We start from the raw sequence: 22,232 nt of genomic DNA on the forward strand, positions 1-22,232 counted from the left end.
AAACAAATCAAAGAGCTCTAGGAGTGTAACAAAGCAAGGCTGCCAACAGCAAAGAGAAATAGGAAGAGCAGAAGTGAAACCATTCAACAGAGTTGTAAAGAGACAAAGTGACTGGAAGGAGATGCATATTGACAGAAGCAACGAAAAAAAGATGAAAAATAAATACAAAATGGCCAAAAAAGCTATTAAAATCTAAGCAAAAAGGAAGAAAATAGACACAAATCCATAGCCAACAGAGCAGAAAAATAATAATAACAAAAGAAAAGAGACCAGCTCTGTTTGCTGTAACTTTGTATCTCAGTGTGGCTTGTTTCCTGAACAGATGGAGTGCACGTTGCCCCATAGTGTTACTATGGATGGAATTTGATTGTACTCTAATAAAATACATTATATGTTATCCAAAAAGAATATTGTGCTGGGAATAAAATAACACCAAAGTCTTAAGCTTATATGCCTCAGCGCAGCATAATTTTATTCATCTTCCTAATTAGAAAATCAACCAAAATGCATCCAACTTGTTAATCTGCCGTGCCTGCGTGTGTGTTGGTTGTCAGGTACGGGAGCGATGGTGGGTTTCCATTAGCCTCAGGCCAGATCATCTCTCACATAAATATTGCCACACACACAAGATATGCAGCTTGCTGATTTACAGTCACACTGTGTATTACTCTGTCTATTTACGCCCAGAGGGGAAATTCACATCTTACAGAGGCAATGAAGAGTCAGGAAAATATCAATGTACTCATCTACATGAATATAAGGATGAAAGTAAATAAACATTGATTGTAGACTTAAATATACATAAAATATTTGGAAATAAAACACTAGATAATAGATTTAAAATGCACTCAAGAAAGTCACTATGTCCAGTAGGGCCTGGTGAAAAAACAGCTACAAAAAGATACTATATACACATACACAGAGGTTTATTTAAATACAGAAATTATCTGTGATGGTGTTATACACATACTGTATTGCTGAATTGATAGGTGAACAGAAAAAAAACATTACAAGGGGGGAATCATAGATTAAAAGGAATCAACACCGTAAATAATAAGAACTGATTATCAGTCAAGCATAAGTGACTCATAACAACTGTGGTTGCATATAGCTAACTGCTGTGTCGATAAGCGAAAAGTAAGCTGCCACATGCATTGCACAATACTTGATTGGCACTTACTCCTGTAGAGGAGGAGTTAACTGCATGTCTCCTTCTGCAGGGGCAACTGCTGGTCTCTCTCTCCTGCTCCAGTAACTGGAGGCGCAAGTTCCTTCTTCACCAGCCTCAACTTCATTTCTAAGGTAAGTGGTGCTTTTGATCAGTGCTTTTGATTGATTGTCAGCTTACCCATGAAAATACAGCGTGGGTCAGTTAGTGGGTCTGCATTTCCGAACAGAAAATGGGATGTTTCCCAATTTTATGGGCTTCACATCTAAATATATTGTAAAAAGCTTTTGCTATGATGAGTTATTATATATAACTATGAAAACAGTGAGCCTCAAGTCTGCTGAGCTCATGGTTAAGTTGATAAGGGATATTTTGTTCATTTGGGGGTTTTTTTTGGGGGGGGGGGGTTATAAACCCTTTTATCTTGAACATGTTTTCTGACTACAGGCTTGTTTTAAAAAAAAAAACTGAAAAAATTAATTAAATAAATGACAAAAAAGTAGTTTTGAATTTAAACTCAAACAGTCAGAGGGGCATGAGGCCTGCTGCTCATGTCGCAAAGTCTATAAAAGGAACGTCATGGGAGAGCTGTCCAGTGTTGCTATTCCTGGACATGCTGCTGATAAATAGTGACAGATGCAAAGAGGGGCATGTAGATGTACTCACACACTTCAGCATCACCTGGTTGTGCATGTTTTCGAAGCTCTCAATGACCGTTTGCTGCACTTCACACTTCATCTGTGATTTATCTGGCTGACTAGTGTGATATATCTTTGATTTCTATGTTAATCAAGCTGTATTGGACTTTTCTGACGTACTCTAACATGCATACATATGTATAATTTCAGAAGGTCTGGGCTGTGTCCCACTGCTACAGCCATGGCACCCAAAAAGAACAAAACGACCAAAAAGAACAAAGGGGACATAAATGATATAATGGTGGAGAGCAGCCCCATAAACAAGATTAACGGGTTAAACACTCTCATAGAAGGAGGAAACGGCTTCAGCTGCATCTCAACTGAAGTCAATGATTCTGTGTACGCTCCGAACCTTCTGGAGGGTTTAAGCACTATGAGACAGGAAAGTTTCCTCTGTGATCTAACGGTCTCCACCAGTTCAAAGTCATTTGATGTCCACAAGGTTGTCATGGCCTCCTGCAGTGAGTACATTAGAAACATCTTGAAGAAGGACTCAACCCTCCAGAAGATTGACCTGAATGACCTCTCGCCAGTCGGCCTGGCCACTGCTATCACGTATGCCTACTCAGGAAAGCTGACCCTGTCACTCTACAGCATCGGGAGCACTATTGCTGCCGCCATGTTGCTGCAAATCAACACCTTAGTGAAGATGTGCAGTGATTTCCTCATGCAGGAGCTCAGCGTGGAGAACTGCATGTACGTGGCCAATATTGCTGAAGCCTACAACCTTAAGGAAACCAAGGGAGCAGCTCAGAAGTTCATGCGGGAGAACTTCATTGAGTTTTCTGAGATGGAACAGTTCCTGAAGCTCACCTATGAGCAGATCAGTGAATTCCTCTCAGATGAATCCTTGCATCTCCCCTCAGAGATCACAGCCTTCCAGATCGCCATGAAGTGGCTGGACTTCGACGAGAAGAGGTTGAAGTACGCGGCAGATCTCCTGACTCACATCCGCTTCGGAACTATCTCTGCCCAGGACCTGGTGAATCATGTCCAGAGTGTGCCAAGAATGATGCAAGACTCTGAGTGCCACCGTCTCCTTGTAGATGCCATGAATTACCATCTGCTACCATACCAACAGAACATCCTACAGTCACGCAGAACAAAGGTTCGAGGTGGCCTCAAGGTGATTCTCACAGTTGGTGGACGTCCTGCCTTGACGGAGAAATCTCTCAGCAAAGATGTTCTCTACAGAGATGAAGATAACGTGTGGAATAAGTTGACAGAAATGCCAGCAAAAAGCTTTAATCAATGCGTGGCAGTCCTGGATGGCTTCCTGTACGTGGCAGGTGGAGAGGACCAGAATGATGCGAGGAACCAGGCGAAACATGCTGTTAGCAACTTCTGCAGGTACCTGCTAATTCATTTAAATCCAGCATCTGTCATAGGGGCTCGTGTAGGACTAGAAAATAACCAAATATCCTTCTCATGCTCTGCAGGTATGACCCCCGCTTCAACACTTGGATTCACTTGAACAACATGATCCAAAGGCGCACCCACTTCAGCCTTAACATTTTCAATGGCCTTTTGTTTGCCATTGGAGGGCGAAATGCTGACGGTGTTCAAGACTCCATGGAGTGTTACGTGCCCTCCTCCAACCAGTGGCAGATGAAAGCTCCCATGGAGGTGCCCCGCTGTTGCCACGGCAGCTCTGTTATTGATGGCAAGATTCTCGTAACAGGGGGTTACATCAATAACGCCTACTCCAGGGCAGTGTGCTCTTATGACCCGTCTACTGACACCTGGCAGGATAAGAGCAGTCTGAGCACGCCTCGAGGCTGGCACTGCGGTGCCACCATTGGAGACCGGGCCTATGTCATTGGCGGCAGCCAGCTTGGAGGGCGAGGGGAGAGGGTAGACGTCCTGGTTGCAGAATCTTATAACCCACACAACGGGCAGTGGAGCTACTGTGCGCCTCTTCACACAGGCGTGAGCACAGCTGGTATTTCCACTTTGAACAGCAAGATCTATCTCCTTGGGGGCTGGAACGAAGGCGAGAAGAAGTACAAGAAATGCATTCAGGTTTACAACCCTGACCTCAATGAATGGACTGAGGACGATGAGCTGCCAGAAGCTACAGTTGGCATTTCATGCTGCGTCGTCACCATACCCACACGGAAAACAAGAGAGTCCAGAGCCAGTTCAGCTTCATCCGCACCAGTCAGTATATGAGACGATACCAGTAATGTAGTTTACATGTCTTTAGGTCTCCGGATTGTCTGTTGTGTAATCTCCTACAAAATGTACACCAGCTTTTTTTGTAGACGAAAAATTAATCAACAAACATATAAGGATTGCAAAATGAGGTACATTTTCTTGTTAGAGGTAACTTGAAACCAAGGAGAATTGAGAAGCTGTGAAACATATGTTGAACAAATATGACTGATTGATAAGTGCATATGGCATCATAAATGCTAGATGATGTTAATAAAAGAGGCAAACAAACAGTGGCAAATAACAAATATAATCATGGTTAGACAAATTTCTTTCTGGGGCCAATTCAGCTGGATTATTTGCTGTAGCCTTTTTGCGACAGCAAACATAATGTTGTTTGAAACTGAAATAAAATGATCAATCTTAAAAAAGATAATTAAACAAAAAATGCAAAATGAAACGATGTTCTGAACTTTTTAACAGTCATGTCTGGGGTGACTTTAGCTACTCTGACTCATACTCGAACAGAATAAGAGGCTGGAGTTGGAGGACATGTTGGTGGCACCTAGCAGGAGTAGGAGCTTGTGAGGAGTGTTTCCACACACCACACAGCAGGACTGCAGTTTCTCTACATGCATACCATGTGCAACATTCAGTGGTTTTGTGTTGTATGTTGTGGGAGGGCTGTAAAAACTCTCAGTATGATTCAAAACACATTTTGCTGGGAAAATGAGGGGAGGACAAGGGTTGAGTGGGTTTGGATGTGACAAAAATACACAATTTTGTAAAAAAGAAAAATGAAAAGAACGACACTGGAAGGACATTCGGAGCCTGAGTTTTTTCCGGAGGCCATGGATTCCCTGACTGCTCATGTCTTTCCATTTTAATGTTTGTTTTTAAATTAAAGATATGAGGTGTAAGCTACTCCGAGCTCTGTCATTCATTCATCTCAACGCGCGGTTTATCTTTCAAGACGATTCATTTTGGTGACAGAGCTTTTAAAAAAGCTGAGGGTTCAGTGTGTGCCACTTTAGAAGAATATGGGAATTTTGAGAGAAATGTATTGCAAATTTAATGAAACCCTCTAGCTTAAGTCAGCCCGGGGTCCCCACCTCATATTTCATCATCCCCCACTAGAAAGGCAAATTTATAAGAAGGACAAATCCCCTTTATTAAAAGGGAAAGTCATTTTTATCAAATAACAGTTTCCCTTTGGAATGGGGTTGTGTGTTTAATATAAGGAAATTGTCATTAATCTTTTTTTTTTTGCTGTTTTTCTCTTTGGACTTTTGAAAGTCTGGAAAAAAAAAGTGAGCTTTACACGCTCGTTCCTCCAACATTAAAGTACTTTAAACTTGTGCCTAAAAAGTTTGTTATTAAGTAAAAGAGCAAACATCACTTGGGTTTGCCTTTTGAGCAACATGCTCCTTAAAAAAAACGTAAGAACAAAAATCAGGCTTTATTTGACAGCTTTACTGATAAAATGCATCAGTCTAATCAGACTGATCCATTACAAAGCTGACAAAGCTTATTTGAGAACTGGCTAGGCTTTCATCTAAAAAAGGTTTTAGAAAAGAAAAGGAAAAACTTCACATTCTTACTTGTAATCTGGATTTTCTTGTGACAAATTGTTAAATAACAAATATCTCCTTGAAACATCTCTGCCGAATTACTGTACTACTGTGCGTTTTTAATCTGTACAGATATGATTCAATGAGAAGTGCACAGAATAACATGAACTGACAAAATGCATAGAAATAATTTATTTTGATTGTTTTCCTTTCTCTTGCCTTAAAGAGGACATATAATAGAGTAAATATAGTTCAAAGTCTCACATCGGGCCAGTACATAAAAGTATCTGTGGTTTCTCATATTTTCATTTATTTGTTGCACAAAATGAATACATGCTTTACCCTCTTTTAGTGATTTGTTATTCTTTTTAAGGGGAGGGGGGGGGGGGGGGGGGGGTGTATAGTGAAAGGTTCTGGGTCCACCGGAGGGTTTGTTTTTAAGAAGGTTTGCACAGTGTGTACTGCAGTGTTGGTAGACCAACTGGGAAAAAAACAGAGAGGCCACTTGAAGGTCTACATTTGTGCCAGCCATTTGGATCACAAGGTGTGCACTAAAAGTATGCAGTAATTCCAGCCTTTAATCCTACATCAGATGTGCCAAAGGGCGTACATGGTTTTCACATTGTTTTGCACATATTTAAGCACTTAGAGATGGCAGGTTTTTGTTGGCATATCAACACGACAATCTGAAGCTCGCTTTTACAGAGTAGTATGTCTGTAATTTGTTGCCAAAGATGATATCTGAGGATTTTAGCCCAGCGAATAGAGCTACTGCCCCACTCGCTCACACTGGAGAGCATAAAAAAAGGGACAGTGGCATGGAATAGGAGGCAAATGAATGCACAAAAGGGTCGCTCTGAACACAACACTGCAACATTTCTTTGATCATTAGTTATCTTAGATGTACAAGTCCATTAGATCCAAAGAGTGACCACTGGTTTCATTAGAGTGCAAATGTGTTGCATTAGGTGACGCTCACCATTTCATATGACTCCCTTTTTTATCCCTATACCAGAGAAGAAACCAAAGTTGTTTGCTGTTACAAATGTTTTTACAGGAAAACTATGTCTACATGGCTAGGCTTTTTGTATACTAAGTCTTGAACAATCCACAGAATACATTTACCTCAGAAACACTCCTTTCTTTGAATACCTTTGACAGTCTTTTACAAACTGCCTTGACAGACAAAGGGTGCTTTTCACATAATCTTTCATTAGGGGTGGAATGAGATATGGAAAACACTGGTGTGGCCTCTATGCCTCACTTCTGCCTTCAAATGTATCATTTCTTGCAAATACATTTTGAGCGGCAAGTCTGTGAGATTTATTACAGTGACACCGACTCCGGAGGTGACTGTGCTTTTATGGAAATGGAGGATGGTGACTTTTACTAATCACAATTAGTTGTGAGGTAAGTATCACTATTTGGAGGCAGGTCTGAGTGAAGTCCATTGACCTATGAACAACAAATCACACCCTGTGCTGTGTCATTATTACAATAACACTTTTCCTCAGGATGACAATGCCTGTTGTTTAGTCATGACTTGTTCATTTCCAGGCTATGGGAACTATGTGAAAAAGCATCCTGTAGCCTACATCATTAACTTTGTTGGGCTAACAATTTAGAAAAGAAAATTTGCAAAAGGAAGGACAAGCCAATAACTAGTAATTGACCTGAAGCACAAAAGAAAAAGACATTTCTATGAATCATATTAATTGATTTAAATATTCAGAACCTCATTCATATTCTGTCCTAAATGTATCAACTTCAAACTGCAAATTGGCAGCGTTATTTGTTTCGCTCTTCCGGTGCTCTCCCTCAATGGGAGGAGCCGAGCAGCAAATATCGCTGAGTCATAGTGACGTCACTCCGCTCCGCCCGGAGGCGTCACATGTGTGAAACCAGGAGGGCGTTCATAGGTACAACACAGCACAACTCTGGAAACCAGCGGTCTTCTTCAACAAGTACGACTTGCACCGGGTCACCACGCTGTCATTCCGTCTGGGAGCTGCACTCTAAAGTTGTTGTTTACTGAGCCGAGGGTTCAATACAATCAACTGGTTTGTTATCGACTCACGCCCGAGCTTTACCGCTAACAAGACATTAGCAAGTGATGAACAGGGGCCTGTCTCTTCTGGATGGCCAGCTAAGGTTACCGACCGGGCACGCCGCTTAAACAGCACGAAGAGACTCTGCGTTCTGCCCGTGACCTCCTCCTACAGCGCACTAAGGACCCAGACTCTTGACATTTGTTTGGGGCGAGACTTCATGCTAGCTCCCCACGAGTTGGACAGACTAGCTAGGCAGCTAACGCTCGGAGTGCAGTTTGCGGGTTTAGAAGCGGCCACCAGCTGTCAGTTGACGCCTCCATCCTGTCAGCGAGATGGGTTTACTGTCACAAGGGTCTCCGCTGAACTGGGAAGAAACCAGGAAGTATGCTGACCACATCCGAAAGCACGGCATCATCCAGTTCGTCAACATCTACAACAAGGTCAAGGAGCGCCAGAAAGATGTGTTGAAATGGGGCGACGAGGTGAGAAAGTTTCTTTTTGCGTTGAAACTGAGTCAGCATGTGGACAGTGCTGTCAGAGACTGCATCTGTGATGATTGTTGTGGATGATGCAAAAAGGCTCTTTAACTGACGCTGCAGCTTAGTTAATAATTATACTCTCACTCAAATGAACCTGAAACCTTCAGCATATGTATACAGAAACAGTATTAAAGGTTCAGTGTTTGTCATCTTTCCTTCACATTAAAAAAAAAAGATAAATAAATCAGCTGCATGTACAGTGAGCTAAAAGTCTCACTTGTTGATACATGTTGCAGAGGGACCCATGCCTTTTAAAATGAGACCAGCTTAGCCTCTTGTATAAGGCTGCATTACAGGAGGTCTTAACGTCTTTACCGGAAAAATCCAAATATTTGTCATTTTGACATTTGTTCAATTGATATTGTTGCTATAACCACAAAGAAAAAATTGTTGGTTGTCTCACAACATAGCGCGGGTTCCTAGTAACCGATTATGGCTCACACAGTGCTGACAATCCTTCGGTGGAAACCTGTTTGTTGAGTGAAGGGCAGCACAATGTCTCCTGTGCAGCATAATAAGCTCCACAGGCTTTGCTGTTTGATTTAAAACTGGTCCTCAAAACCTCAGCGCACTACAGCTTAAGCAGAAAGTTTTGATTTCAAACGATGCGGAATGCTGTTGTCGCAGATTAATCCCCCTTTCAGACAGGGGATTTGCAGCACAGCAGAGTCAGAGTCAAGGAAACATAGCCGATGAGTTGGAACTGATGTGGCGGCGTCCCAGTCTGATTCTTTTTTTTTTTCTTTTTTTTTTTGAAAAACTCTACTCGCCGTTTGCGCACGGTCTCACGTTTTCCTTTCTTTTCTTCTTTCTCAACCTTTTCAGGTTGAGTACATGTTGGTGGAACTGGACGACAAGGACGAGAAGGTTCGACTCGTGCTGAACGGTGGAGATGTTTTGGAGACTCTACAAGAACAGGGGGAAAACATCAACCCCAAGTAGGTTGTCACCGCCAAGCACATAAGATGCTCTACTCAATATGTCTGAAAGCCGTACATATGTGCGCCAACATGTTATCGGGAATTTTAATCTTGGCAGCTTTTAAGGGAGTGCATGATGCCCTTAAAGACCCCGTTTCTTTAGGCTCCTTTCAGGTACGGAACGCTTGGACCGCCTGTCGGGTGAGGTGGGAAGTTTTTTAAGAGTCAAAGTTCAAGTTGCAACAGCAACGGTTGTATAAAGTATGTCAATGAGATCAGTTGACAATCTTCCTTTTCTGCATTCTAAAGTTATTCTAATGTTATTCACCTCACAGCGATGAGCTCAGTTGTTGTCATCTTTGGACATAGCTCTGCGGATCTGCCCCATTCGGTAATGGACTTTCAGCGTATGTTATGTTTCACTTCGCTCTGTGCTGGGAAACCGGGTATTTGCATAGTTTAGACGCTGCTGCTATTTATTCGTTAACATAGAGATGCGATCTGTTTGATACCTCCACAATGTGGACCGTTTACCACATTAAAGTGATACTCCGGAGTAGATTCAACCTGGGGTCATTTGAACCGTGATATCCAGCCAAGTAGCCCACCCGCAGTTTTTTCGATATTGGCTGAACATCAGCTGAGTTACTGAGTTATCCCGAATAGCTTCGTACAAGGGTTAATGGATCCTGGTCCGTATCTCCAAAATTACCACACTAAAATCACATGCCATGACACCAAACTTCTACAGTAGTACAAATATGGTCTGTATTCACCAAACGATGCATTTGGAAGTTTGAAAATAGTCCAGGAGTTTATTATTATCAACACAAGCCTGATAGCGTCTCTGCAGCTAAAGCTGCGTCGACGTCACTTCAGGGAGCTGGGAGCTTCAAAGTAAGATGAGGGTTGATCTACTACTGTAGACAACAAAGCAAGGCTGCTCAATTTCTCCATTGATAAAATAATTTCACAACTCTACAACTTAAAAAAACATGTAGAATATAGCATATACTTTGTTGTCTACAGTAGTAGATCAACCTTCATCTTACTTTGAAGCTCTCTGAAGTGACGTCGACGCAGCTTTAGCTGCAGAGAAGCTATCAGGCTTGTGTTGATAATAATAAACTCCTGGACTATTTTCAAACTTCCAAATACATCGTTTGGTGAGTACAGACCATATTTGTACTACTGTAGAAGTTTGGTGTCATGGCATGTGATTTTAGTGTGGTAATTTTGGAGATACTGCCAGGATCCATTAACCCTTGTACGAAGCTATTCGGGATAACTCAGTAACTCAGCTGATGTTCAGCCAATATCGAAAAAACTGCGGGTGGGCTACTTGGCTGGATATCACGGTTCAAATGACCCCAGGTTGAATCTACTCCGGAGTATCACTTTAAAACCGGGTAGATTGAAAGGGTCAAAGCTTTAAAAAAACTAAAAAAACAAAGATTCTGCCAATTACTTTACAAAGTCACGCAATTAGCACATTTAAATGCGTCTTTGTGCAAAGTTTCCTATGATCTCAGAACGTTTGCGCCTGAGGTTCTGTCAGGCGACGACAAAGTCATGGACAGAGCTCTCGGTTAGGTTTTGGAAAAAAACAACAACTTGAAAATCTATTTTTAGAAAACAGAATACGGCACCACAACAGACGGAGCATCAGAAGCCATGACCTCCAGTGTACCTGAAACTTTACGTGTTACAACTTACTATCACGCAAGCGCACCTATAAGACGTATCCTTCCTTTCTCCAAAGCCCTCTTCACATATTAGGCTCCGCGTGAGAGACTCTTGGAACAGCGAATGTTTGCCGTGCCTGCTTTCGGAGTCCCAGCCTTAAAGCGACCCAGTGATAAAACTACACCTGACTTCATTTTCAAAGTATTTGTGTTTGTTTTAATGTATATTTAAGAGATTTTAAAACTAAACAAACCGGTAAAAGGAGTGAATCGATTTGTCCTTTAGGCAAAGGAGAACTCCAAAAAAGTAAAGGTTATGCAGATTTAACTAGCCTGAATGATATTTCCTGGGAGTGACACAACTTTAACGAAAGGAAATGCGCTGCAGGGGCTGTAAATGTGTTTGTTCAGGCTCTGTTATGCTTGCCCACTGCTATTGACGTCGATCTAAATCCGTGTGGCCAACTTCACCCGGGGAAAAGGCCAGTGACAATAGTAGAGCCCATGCATTCCTCATTACTGCCCCTCTGTCGCACACACCAAAGAGCACGCTCCGAAGCACAAATACGTCTCGTTCGTTCGCCCTCCCGGGATTACGGCTGTCATATACGAACACGAGAGCAGTTGTTTATTTAATCCGAGAGGTCACCGTGATACTGAGTGTTCTTCCCGGTTCAAATATCAAATGAAATTAAACGTTTTCACAGCACGCTTTGTGTTTCTGCAGTCACCCGACACTTTGGAGACCAGAGTACGGCAGCTACATGATCGAGGGGACTCCAGGGCAACCGTACGGCGGGACCATGTCGGAGTTTAACACCGTGGAGGGCAACATGGGGAAGAGACGCCGAGAGGCGTCGGCGGTCCTCAACCTCAACGAAACCCTCTGCACCATCACCGCGTTTCCAAGGTGCTTTGGTTCACGCCAATCAAATGTTTCAGCCCCCTTTAACGAATTTCTCATGGGTTGTAGCTGTGGGCGGTAACGTTAAAGTTAAATATGTTGTCTCTGAAACTGCGACTTATTGTATTTACATTTTGAGCTTTTGAGCTTTTGACTAGTGCATAAGATTAATGGGGCAGCAGAGTTGATACTTTCAGATTCTTTCACTTCACAAATTTTTTATCCGGCTCAAATTTTGAATATTTCTTCACGCTCCTACAAAACAATGAATCGTTTTACTGTTGAAATAATTGGCCGATTGGTTCATAATTAAAAGCAACTCTTTGTTGAAGTCCAGTAAGAGTTTTGTTTTTTTTGTTTTACATCTTGAATCCTTGTTTAGGTTAGGTTGTCCAGGTTTCACCCAACCGGAATACCGGCCGACTCCCGTTGAAAAGGGAGTGTCAAAATCCCTCTTCTTTCCAGATGAAGCCATCAACAGGCACCCAAGATTCAGGTAGGCTTCATGAATTTGCTTGTTTTTAATTTTGTTCTATCAATATTTAATGAAAGAACATTTAATGATAGAATATTTAATGATACCTGTTTTAGGTTGTTGTTTTTTTTTAGACACCCTGAAATGTATTATTACTGATAACCGAGTCCTTTCATTTGCTTTTCAGCACGCTTACCAGGAACATACGTCACAGAAGAGGAGAGAAAGTTGCAATAAACGTGCCCAGTAAGTTTGATAATTGAACAACCAAATAGTTTTTTCTTTAGAAAAATGCACATTTAAAGTTCCCTGCAGCGTTCCATATCCGCATTACTTTTGTTTCATTTCAATGGGTTTCATTTGCCTCTCATCCCACTGATGGGATGTATGAAATTCTGACCGCATTGCTCTTCCCGTTTCAGTCTTCAAAGACAAGTGCACTGCATCTCCCTTTGTGGAGGAGTTTCCCGAGGATGACGGGGAAGCAGCGAGGGCAGCTCTGCCTGACCATATCTACATGGACGCCATGGGGTTTGGCATGGGCAACTGCTGCCTGCAGGTACAGCAGGGCCTGTCCCGAGCTTTGTGTTTTTCTTTGTTCTTTGACGCGAATGAGACTGTGTAACCTGGACTGTGGTGATCTTTGTTTGACTGTAGATCAACAATCCTAATTGGTGATTTATAAATGTACTTCAGCCTCATTTACGCTGTTTTGCAGGTGACATTCCAGGCTTGTAGCATCGATGAGGCCAGATATCTTTACGACCAACTAGCAACATTCTGCCCCATTGTGGTGAGTGGATGGATGAAGCGCATGTTTCCTACTTTATTCAACTAACTTCCCTCTCAAAGTTGTGATGACGCTATGGACATCTGCAGCAAAAAGAGATTTTTCTCTTCTTTTTTTTTTTTTTTTAAATGCAGAATCCCTTATATTTTTTGTTATCAAACTCTATGAAATAACACTTGAAAAACAACCTCATTGCGGTACAGATTGTACAAATATATAGATAATATGAATACAGCTGTCCGTACTCGGTATAAGCCAATATATCCAGACTTTAACCACGACAGCTGAGTTTTCCATTATCAAGAGTCGGTGCGGCTGTAATACTGTAATAAGGCAGGTTGCTCCCAGTTCAGCAGTGTTAATAGAAAAACCAAACGCTTTATACTGTGACTCTAGAGCAAAAGAGCTGCTTCTGTGGTGGGCTGGGGCCGCAACTATGGAGACCAACCTGTCCCACTTAAATGTTGTGATCTGGGGACAGCCAGTGTAATGTTCAGTCCGCTTAATTCAAGATGGAACAGTACTTTGAAAAAAAAAAATTTAAAATAAGGAAGGAAGGAAGAGGTGAAGTTGAAGTGTTTGTTTTATACGACCAGCTGGCATTTAAAGGTCCTGCTTGAAACAGTCTGTATGAATCCTCTCGTGAGTACCATTCAAAGGGGGGGGGGGGGAGAGATACCGGTGTGTTATGAGAATATCTCTTTGGTGCTGTTGATACTTTACACTGTCCTCTTTCATGCTTTTCCCGTGTTTTTCCTAAAATTGGCTTTCACTGAGTCCAATTTCTTCACCCCGTGCAGATGGCGTTGAGCGCCGCCTCGCCTTTCTACAGAGGTTACGTGTCGGATAACGATTGCCGCTGGGGAGTCATTTCGGCGTCGGTGGACGACAGGACACAGGAGGAACGCGGGCTGAAGGTGAGCAGGAGGAGCCGAGAGCACCACAGCACACCAATAGGATGGATGAATGGATGAAACTTGCAGAACATTCAAAGTCATTTTTGTCATTAAAAAGAAATTAAAGTCAACAAAGAGTGGATAAGGATGTCTTAGTGGGCTTGTAGTGTCTTTAGAATAGTTTGATACAATGCTGTGTGTCTACTCGGAGACTATTACGGTCAGTATGTCGCCTCTGCAGAACACAGCCAATCAGCCAATCAATAATCACGTCCTCACACATTCCTGAGGGTGACGGAAAAGCCCAGCACACGAAGGTGTCGTTTTTCAGCAGTTTTACACTGACCAGAGGTTCGCATCAGTAATGCAAAGTCATCCGTTTTTTTTACTGAGCTTTTGAGGCATTTATTAGTTTAGTTTAATATTTGAATTAGTTTAATGCAAAATACACAAATCTGTCAAAGCTCAGATGGTTTTGTTTGGAATCATAACCTAGTCTTGCATTTTTAGGTGCATCTGTTGTACATCTTTGACTTGCTCTCATTTAGTTCCCAAACTTTCGAATTCTTTATTCACGCTCTGCTCTTGTTGAAAACTGCGAATAAAACGTGATGCCTGTGAGGATTTGTTGGAGTTTTTGTCAAGTTGTGACTTTTATAGATGTCCAAATAGGATTCTTTCCCATTGACTCCCTATTTTTTTTTAAGTAAAATAAGTTCAAAATACTAAATTAGCATTACTGTTATATCCTCTATAGGCGAGCGGGTTTACATGTGTTGATTCATTCGTACAGAAGTCAGTGGAGGGCGCACATATTTTTTGTTTGTTTTGTTGTTGAGCTTCTACAAAGCCCTTAACCTGGTTTTCCTCAGATAAAAGCCCCTCTTGCTTGACATCACTGTAAAAATAAACGTGCTCTTGTGTATTTTACATTTGTTTTGCAGCCGCTGAACAACAACAAATACAGGATCTTCAAGTCGAGGTACGACTCGATCGACAGCTACCTGTCCAGCTGCGGTGAGAAGTACAACGACATCGATTTGACGATAGACGAGGAGATCTACAAGCAGCTGCTCGATGCAGGTACCGATGTGTAAAATGCGCACGAGTTAGACAAACTCCAAATCACCCGATCACCACTCGCACCACCACACCTAAATGCTCGAACGGTGGCCGGACATGAAGCGATGAATCCGTTTGTGTCGACAGGGATCGACAAGCTTCTGGCTCAGCACATTGCTCACCTCTTCATTCGAGACCCGCTCTCGGTCTTCGAGGAGAAAATCCACTTGGATGATGAAAACGAGTCGGATCACTTTGAGGTGAGGATCACTGTGCTCCGTGTACAGTTTCCTATAAGAACGCAAACGGTTTGTACAAAGGAAATGACACACGGGCAGCTTCAGTAGATGTGAGTTTTCATTCGAACTGCCCGCAGAACCTCCAGTCGACCAACTGGCAGACGATGCGGTTTAAACCTCCACCGCCCAACTCTGATATCGGATGGAGAGTTGAGTTCCGCCCCATGGAGGTACTTGACGTCTATGAAAGTTGTTGGCAGATTTTCTATGCACTATCATTTCCTATTGAGTTAAAATTTTGTTTTGTTTTTGCTTCTCAGGTGCAGCTGACAGACTTTGAAAACGCTGCATATGTGGTCTTTGTGGTCCTGCTCACCAGAGTGATCCTGTCCTACAAACTGGACTTCTTAATTCCGTTGTCAAAAGTAAATTCAGCCACTCTGTTTTCCAAAAAAAAACAAACAAACAAACAAAAAAGTTAAATTTGAAAATGGATTTCTGACATTTTTTCGATCCAGTGACCAACACCGTTTTTTGTCCATTAATGCGGAGTAAAACGTGTCTTTGTTAGGTCGATGAAAACATGAAGGTGGCGCAGAAGAGAAACGCTGTCCAGGAGGGAATGTTTTACTTCAGGAAGGACATCTTCAAAGGTCGGTGAAACGGGAAGCGAAACCGATAAGCCTGTGAGCCTTTGGTCAGAATGGAGTTACTGATCCGTTTGTACTGTCTACCAACAGGCTGCAACCCAGTGTTTGATGGCACCGCTTCAGCCCAGAACGGCTTGGACACCGATGGCGGTAATGAAGATTACACCCTGATGAGCATTGACACCATCATCAACGGAAAGGTGATTTTTACTATTTTTTTTTTTTTGTTTGGCACATGGCTTCTTGAGCCCTCCGAGCACTAATGCTCAGTGAACAGCTTTGCCAGTCAGAAGATATTTCCACCATCATGCGTCTGTTTGGCACGCCTCATCATAAAGAGCATTTTCATGCACTTGGTTGACTATGTAACTGCCCGCCGGCTCGTGATGTGTGTGTGCTCCAATCAGTGGTTTGTTTGTTTTTTGTCTTTCCAACCATAGCCAGGTTTCTATTGCTGTTTTTGATGCACGTTTAAAACATCCAAACCAGAAGAAATGAATGGAAACGGTAAAAATGAAAACAACTTCCGCTCATGAGCAAAAAAGTTTGCGCGCTCGATTCAGTAGAAATGAGACTGATCGCCGTCTTCTACGGTATAATATGATATTCCAGATATTCTCACAGTCGTACAAAGGGGTGTCAAAAGGGATTTTGGGGCTCATGAAAATAATTTTTTACTGGGTGAAAATTTGTGATGCTATTTTACATAAAACTATGCATTTCAATGGTATTTTTGACAATCATTGCCACATTTGGGGAAAAAAGAAAAACATGACAGTCGACAGGTAAGTAAGCACTGATCACTCTGAATACAATTGGAATTCATTTATCAGCAACACTGATAATCTAATTCTAAACTCTAAATTAGGAGACCTGAAAAATACAAAACTTAAATACTATTTCATGAAAATAATAGCAATCATCATCTGTGGAGAACCAAATAAAATCTCAGCAAAAGAAATGCCATCAAAAAACAAAATGGCCAATTACCTGTTATGATTTCTCATCATTTCAACATCATCTGTAGAATGATACAGAAAGCAAAAGAATAACATCAGCAGCAGATGTTAAACTAAGTAGGCTCAGTAGACTGTAATAAAGTTTAGCATTATTATTAATTCAATACACAGCTGCTCACCTCCTTCCTCATGTGGGGGCACTGGGGCTGTTCCAGGGGCAGGTGGAGTTGGGGCCTGACTGACAGCTGCTGCTGCTGCACTTGACGCATCTATTCGGAACGAGGCATCATTTTGACAGAGGGGAGGTCAACTGATTGAATATGAACTGCTTGCTAAACGTTTGACTGCATTAATTATTTCACTAAAACAACAATGAAATGTAAAAATCCAGAGTTTTCTTCAGAAATATGAGAACCTGACTTTTGAGGCATGTTACCTTCTCTGCCTGCCGCTGTCACTGACAAACTGGTGCGCTGCAGCTGATCCAGTCGGACTGAACCATTTTACGTAAATAGAGAGGAGGGGGCTTAAAGGATAAGACCGTTTTTTTGACATTGGGCCCTTGATTTCACATTATAGCATGATGTTCTACTCACCCCTGCTTGTTGTTGAACATTTGGAGCTGTTCCGAAGATATTCGAGAGGCGTCTGGCTGCTCTCTTGAGATATTCGGCCATGAAACGGTTTCCTATGGGCAAGCTTATACAGGCACAAACTATGCTGTTTATAATTTATTAATTACTGTACATTAGCACTGATAACGTGGAGGTGCGTCGCTTACTTAAAAAAATCCGGGTTACTGTAATTTTGATTTTTTTGTCGTAAAGTGGGTGTTACTGACGTCATCGTCGTGCTACTACCACAGACAGCCCACAGACCTGCTGCCTATTTATTCATTCGGCTAAAATTCAAAATTAGTAACCCGGATTTTTTTAAGTAAGCGACGCACCTCCACGTTATCAGTGCTAGTGTACAGTAATTAATAAATTATAAACAGCATAGTTTGTGCCTGTATAAGCTTGCCCATAGGAAACCGTTTCATGGCCGAATATCTCAAGAGAGCAGCCAGACGCCTCGCGAATATCTTCGGAACAGCTCCAAATGTTCAACAACAAGCAGGGGTGAGTAGAACATCATGTTATAATGTGAAATCAAGGGCCCAATGTCAAAAAACCGGTCTTATCCTTTAATGTTTCCAAAACAAATGAAGTTATTGTTACCAGTACATTGCAAATGAAATATGTTTGTGATATGTTTGTTGATAACTTGGGCTGCATGGTGGTGTGGTGGTTAACACCGTCGCCTCATAGCGAGAGGGTTCCAGGTTCAACTCCCAGCTTTGGCCTTTTTCTTATGCAGTTTGCATGTTCTCCCCGTGTATGCGTGGGTTCTCTCCGGCTTCCTTTTTCGGCGCTCCTGGTTGTAAGTAGGAGCTCTCCTCCCTCTTGTCCACTGCAGATGTCATTTCCTCCTCTGGGTTTTTTACCCTGTGGGGCATACTGCCATCTTCTGGCGCCATCTTACCCAACACAGCTGAGTTTATTTGCATCAAAGCAGTCTATGAAAACATGTCTGATTCACATCTCTTTTTTTTGTAGTGCTTTTCAAAGTTTTTTTTAAATTGTAATAAGATGGTGTTTTTCCTTCACTCGTGAACAGAAAGCTGACTGATGTTGCGACTTTGTCTGACATCACACACGCACGCACACACACACACACACACACGGCTCAGAGACGGACACACTGCCAGCAATGCTTCTCCTTTTGGTTGCCTTGGTATCGGGTTGACTTGTCTCATTTGTTTGATGGTCTATAATTGAGAGGGACAGTACCAAATCAAAGATTGTGCTGAGTGCTCATGGCGTGGTGGAGAAACTGCTACTCCTGCCCCGAAAAATGCAAATAGCCCTTATTAGAGTCTGTGTGGTGCAGGAAGAGGACCTGCAGCATCTCTGGATGGAGATATGTCAAGAGAAATTCTTGTTTTTGAGATTTTAAGATAATGGAAATGAGTTTGAGTGGTAATATAGCATTTATTATAGCTTTAAAGCCAATCTTAAGAGTGAGACCATTTTTTAAATGATCATTCATCTGGTATAGATAAAACACCCAATTTGCTTTTTTTTCTTTTCTTTTTTTTTTCTTTTTTATAAATGACGCGGTTCAGTGGTTAGAGTCGGTTGTCCCATAACCGGAAGGTTGGCAGGTTCGATTCCCACTGTCAACAGGTGCCAACCTGGATGGGTTAAAAGCGGAGGACAAATTTCGTGTGTATGCATGACCAATAAATCTGATCTTAATCTTAATCTACGTTTGAATGCCTTTAAGAATATTCTGCTTTTAGCAAGGCATCGCAGAGATGCCGACACCCAGCTTGTAGACTTTAATCTCAGTTTGTTTATTCATCGCTGCTGTTCTCTTCTTTTCTCTCTCAAAAATCAGGAGGGAGTATTTCAAGGCCTCATCCCGATCCTTAACTGCTATTTGGAAAACATGGAGGTTGATGTGGACACCAGGTGCACCATTTTGAATTACCTCAAACTCATCAAGAAGCGTGCCTCAGGTAAAAAAAAGAAAAAAAAGCCTCTGACGCCAAGTTTCCCTGCATGCAGCTTAATCTCTGACTTCGAACTCCTTCTCTTGCCAATCTGAAATAGGCGAGCTTATGACCATGGCCAAGTGGATGAGGGACTTTGTCGCAAAGCACCCGCAGTACAAGCAAGACAGCATCATAACCGACAAGATCAACTATGACCTGTTCAGAAAGTGCGACAGGGTCGCAAAAGGCGAAGAGCAGTGCCCCGAACTCATTGGAAACCCAGTCAACAAGTTCAAATAGGAAAACGGCAGCATCATCATACAAACGTGCATGTAAAGAAAGACCAAATGGAAGAGGTCCAGTTGTAAGAAAATGCAACAGCATGTGTGTGTGTGTGTGTGTGTGTTTCAAATGAAACACACCAACATCAAAATATATGTATATACACTGTATGAGATTTTTTTTGATTACAAAATTATTTTAATAGGATTAAGACATACAAAGGGTTGTGTAATAGTTGATCAGATGTGTATTTATTTTTGTCAGGAAATTAAGCATATCTGTGTGAGACTGTAAATGTAGAGAGGAGTTGTACAGTAGTCTGCTTTTGATCTTATGTTCTGTAAATACTGCACCGCTCTTTAAGACATTAACAATCTTTGTTGTTTTTGCTAATAAGAGCTTTCTTAACATTTGCTTGAGTGTGCGTTTTCCTTTTTCTTTTAGCTTTTAAGAGAAACGTTTGCTTTGCTCGACTGACTTATATATCGGGACCTTCAAAGTGGTGTTGCATTCAGGTGTAAATGGTGAAACCATTGTTTGCGATGTGATGCTGTTTTCAAAATAAATCTATAACATCCACAAGTCATTTTTTTGCAACAAAGCCTGGTTTTGTGAAACGGAGTCGTGATTTCATTTCATCGAACGTGTTTGAGTGGTGGCCCCAAAGTAAGGAGATCAAGGCGGCGAATCATATTCTGGGACTGAAAATGTAGGAAGAAAATTCTTTGCATCAGTGCATTTCATTAAGCCCCGTGTCCGCCCACAAGATGGCGGTATTGCAGCACAGTTCCACGCAAGACTGAGCTGCAGTAACAGATAAAGCATTACCTCTGTTTGACCTCTTAGATAAGGATAATCATTATAGCTGCCACAGACCTACTTACTCTGCACAAAGCTCTGGGACTAATTTGACCTTTTAGATCAAACAAACATCTTCAGTTTTAATAAACTGAATCACATTCTTAATGTTTAAACATTGTGCGCAACTTGCACGCTGTTTTTCAAAGGGAACAATGCATTCTTGTGAACTAATGCACTGTAAATTTGATTAGTTTCAACAGAGCAATATAGAATGGTGGGCAGTTCCTGATCAGGCCACTGAAGCTGACCAATCAGAGCAGATGACTGCTTTCCAGGAAAAGGGGGCCCCTCTAACCTCTCTTTTCAGGACATTTGTATATATATATATATATGCTGTGACTGTGGCATATTGACTGTGCTGTGCTAGCATAGAGACTAATTTCAACAAGTTTATCATTATAATTGTAAACAAAGAATAAGCTCATACATAGTTTCAGCCATCCAATCAAATGTTTTATATTAGTAGCATATCTCATGCAGATGCCTTTGCCATTGCAATTCTTCGTACTTCTTGGGAGCATCTTTGTGTTGTTTAGCCCATCGTTTCGGCCGAGTTCATCATTGCTCTGACCGTCAGTTTCTATCAGCATGATGTACCTTATCTTTGTATAAGGTCTTGTGAAATCCTCTTTGTGCAACCTGCTCAAAGTTAAAGACAAGTTGGTGAACGTGTTGCAGAATGTGAGCTGCTAAAGAGCCAGAGGTTTTTCTTCTGGACTCTGTGCAGATCAAAAGCAAAGTTAAAACTCTTATAGCCAGTCCTACAGTGGTCAGAAACACAACCCTCAGTGAATGCTAATGATGCTGTTTGTTCACGTGTCATGAATCACATGACTCAGATGGGCAAGGACAGTCTGAGCAGGGAGAACTATAGCCACCACAGCAGTTGTGGTGTGATGCAATCAATCCTGGAAAGTAATCAATCACTCCTTTCATTTTCAAGTCTTTATCGGTCAATGCCAGTGACCGACTTCATTGTGCATCCCAACTCCAGCTTCTTCAAAACTGCATATTTTACCATGATACGGCTGATGAGAAAATCAGAGTTGATCACACCCGCTCTACAAGTTTTTCGCTGTTAAACAAAAAACATCCTCTAGAATAAAATGTAAAGTCTCCATGCATTTTATTATTATTCTTATTCTTATTCTTATTAAGTTTCTCCAATCTTTTAGCTCTTACGTGCACAAATAGTGGCTTCAAAGGGGGTTGTGTGTACCATTCACAGGAGTGTATAACAACATGGAGTCCTTTAAAAGCTTTAATATCACAATTTCTGTACTTCCCACACAGAAAAGACATAGCAGATCACAAAGAGAAAAGCTGCATATGACTAAAAGGGTACTGGATTAAAATATTAGGATATTGCCAGCTTTAATCCACAACTCCAACAGGGAAGTCACACAGTGGCCAAAGGAGGCCAAGGTCACACAGGAGGTATGAATGTGTCCAAATATCAGTGTGAGCAGGACGTTGCTGAAGAAGCAAACAAGTCTTATAGTCAAAATTTGATATCTAACGTAACAGTAATACAATCAACTATGACTTAGGAAATAGATCGGATAAGAAATCATTTAAACAAAATAAGTGTAGAACCCTTATCGTAAATTAAAGATCAGTTGAATTGTCATTGTGCCAAATATTTTATTCTGAGACCCTCAAGTAATCACTTTAAGCACAAAGAGTGAGTATCTTTTTAATAAAAAAAATGGCCAACATGCTAAAGTTCAGCTTGTCCCTTAGCAAGAACGCATCTGGGCACTTCGACCGTACTTGCCTTGATGCATAC

At 41.7% G+C, this 22,232-nt stretch overlaps 2 protein-coding genes across 2 annotated transcripts; both read left to right on the forward strand.

Moving 5' to 3' along the window:
• Positions 1-1,216: 1,216 nt before the first annotated feature.
• klhl31 (kelch-like family member 31) lies at positions 1,217-4,480 on the forward strand. The gene is made up of 3 exons (XM_075478098.1): positions 1,217-1,302; positions 2,017-3,216; positions 3,306-4,480. The coding sequence occupies exons 2-3, from the start codon at positions 2,048-2,050 to the stop codon at positions 4,036-4,038; spliced, it is 1,902 nt and encodes a 633-aa protein (XP_075334213.1). The 5' UTR covers positions 1,217-1,302; positions 2,017-2,047; the 3' UTR covers positions 4,039-4,480.
• Positions 4,481-7,480: 3,000 nt separating this feature from the next.
• On the forward strand, positions 7,481-20,168 carry gclc (glutamate-cysteine ligase, catalytic subunit). The gene is made up of 16 exons (XM_075478109.1): positions 7,481-8,124; positions 9,007-9,119; positions 11,514-11,696; positions 12,073-12,186; positions 12,353-12,411; positions 12,588-12,724; positions 12,884-12,958; positions 13,756-13,872; positions 14,796-14,934; positions 15,061-15,173; positions 15,290-15,382; positions 15,473-15,577; positions 15,724-15,805; positions 15,893-16,002; positions 19,204-19,324; positions 19,419-20,168. Exons 1-16 carry the CDS (start codon positions 7,975-7,977, stop codon positions 19,598-19,600), a joined length of 1,893 nt encoding a protein of 630 aa, XP_075334224.1. The 5' UTR covers positions 7,481-7,974; the 3' UTR covers positions 19,601-20,168.
• The last annotated feature ends 2,064 nt before the right edge of the window (positions 20,169-22,232 follow it).

This window comes from Odontesthes bonariensis, chromosome 2, assembly GCF_027942865.1.
Source record: "Odontesthes bonariensis isolate fOdoBon6 chromosome 2, fOdoBon6.hap1, whole genome shotgun sequence".
In the NCBI taxonomy this organism is placed as follows: domain Eukaryota; kingdom Metazoa; phylum Chordata; class Actinopteri; order Atheriniformes; family Atherinopsidae; genus Odontesthes; species Odontesthes bonariensis.

Coding starts and splice junctions, on each gene's coding strand:
- klhl31 (XM_075478098.1), top strand. CDS start 2,048: ATGGCACCCAAAAAGAACAAAACGACCAAAAAGAACAAAGGGGACATA. Junction 3,217..3,305: donor GCTGTTAGCAACTTCTGCAG/GTACCTGCTAAT, acceptor CATGCTCTGCAG/GTATGACCCCCGCTTCAACA.
- gclc (XM_075478109.1), top strand. CDS start 7,975: ATGGGTTTACTGTCACAAGGGTCTCCGCTGAACTGGGAAGAAACCAGG. Junction 15,174..15,289: donor ACGAGTCGGATCACTTTGAG/GTGAGGATCACT, acceptor AACTGCCCGCAG/AACCTCCAGTCGACCAACTG. Junction 15,806..15,892: donor CAGGAAGGACATCTTCAAAG/GTCGGTGAAACG, acceptor GTCTACCAACAG/GCTGCAACCCAGTGTTTGAT.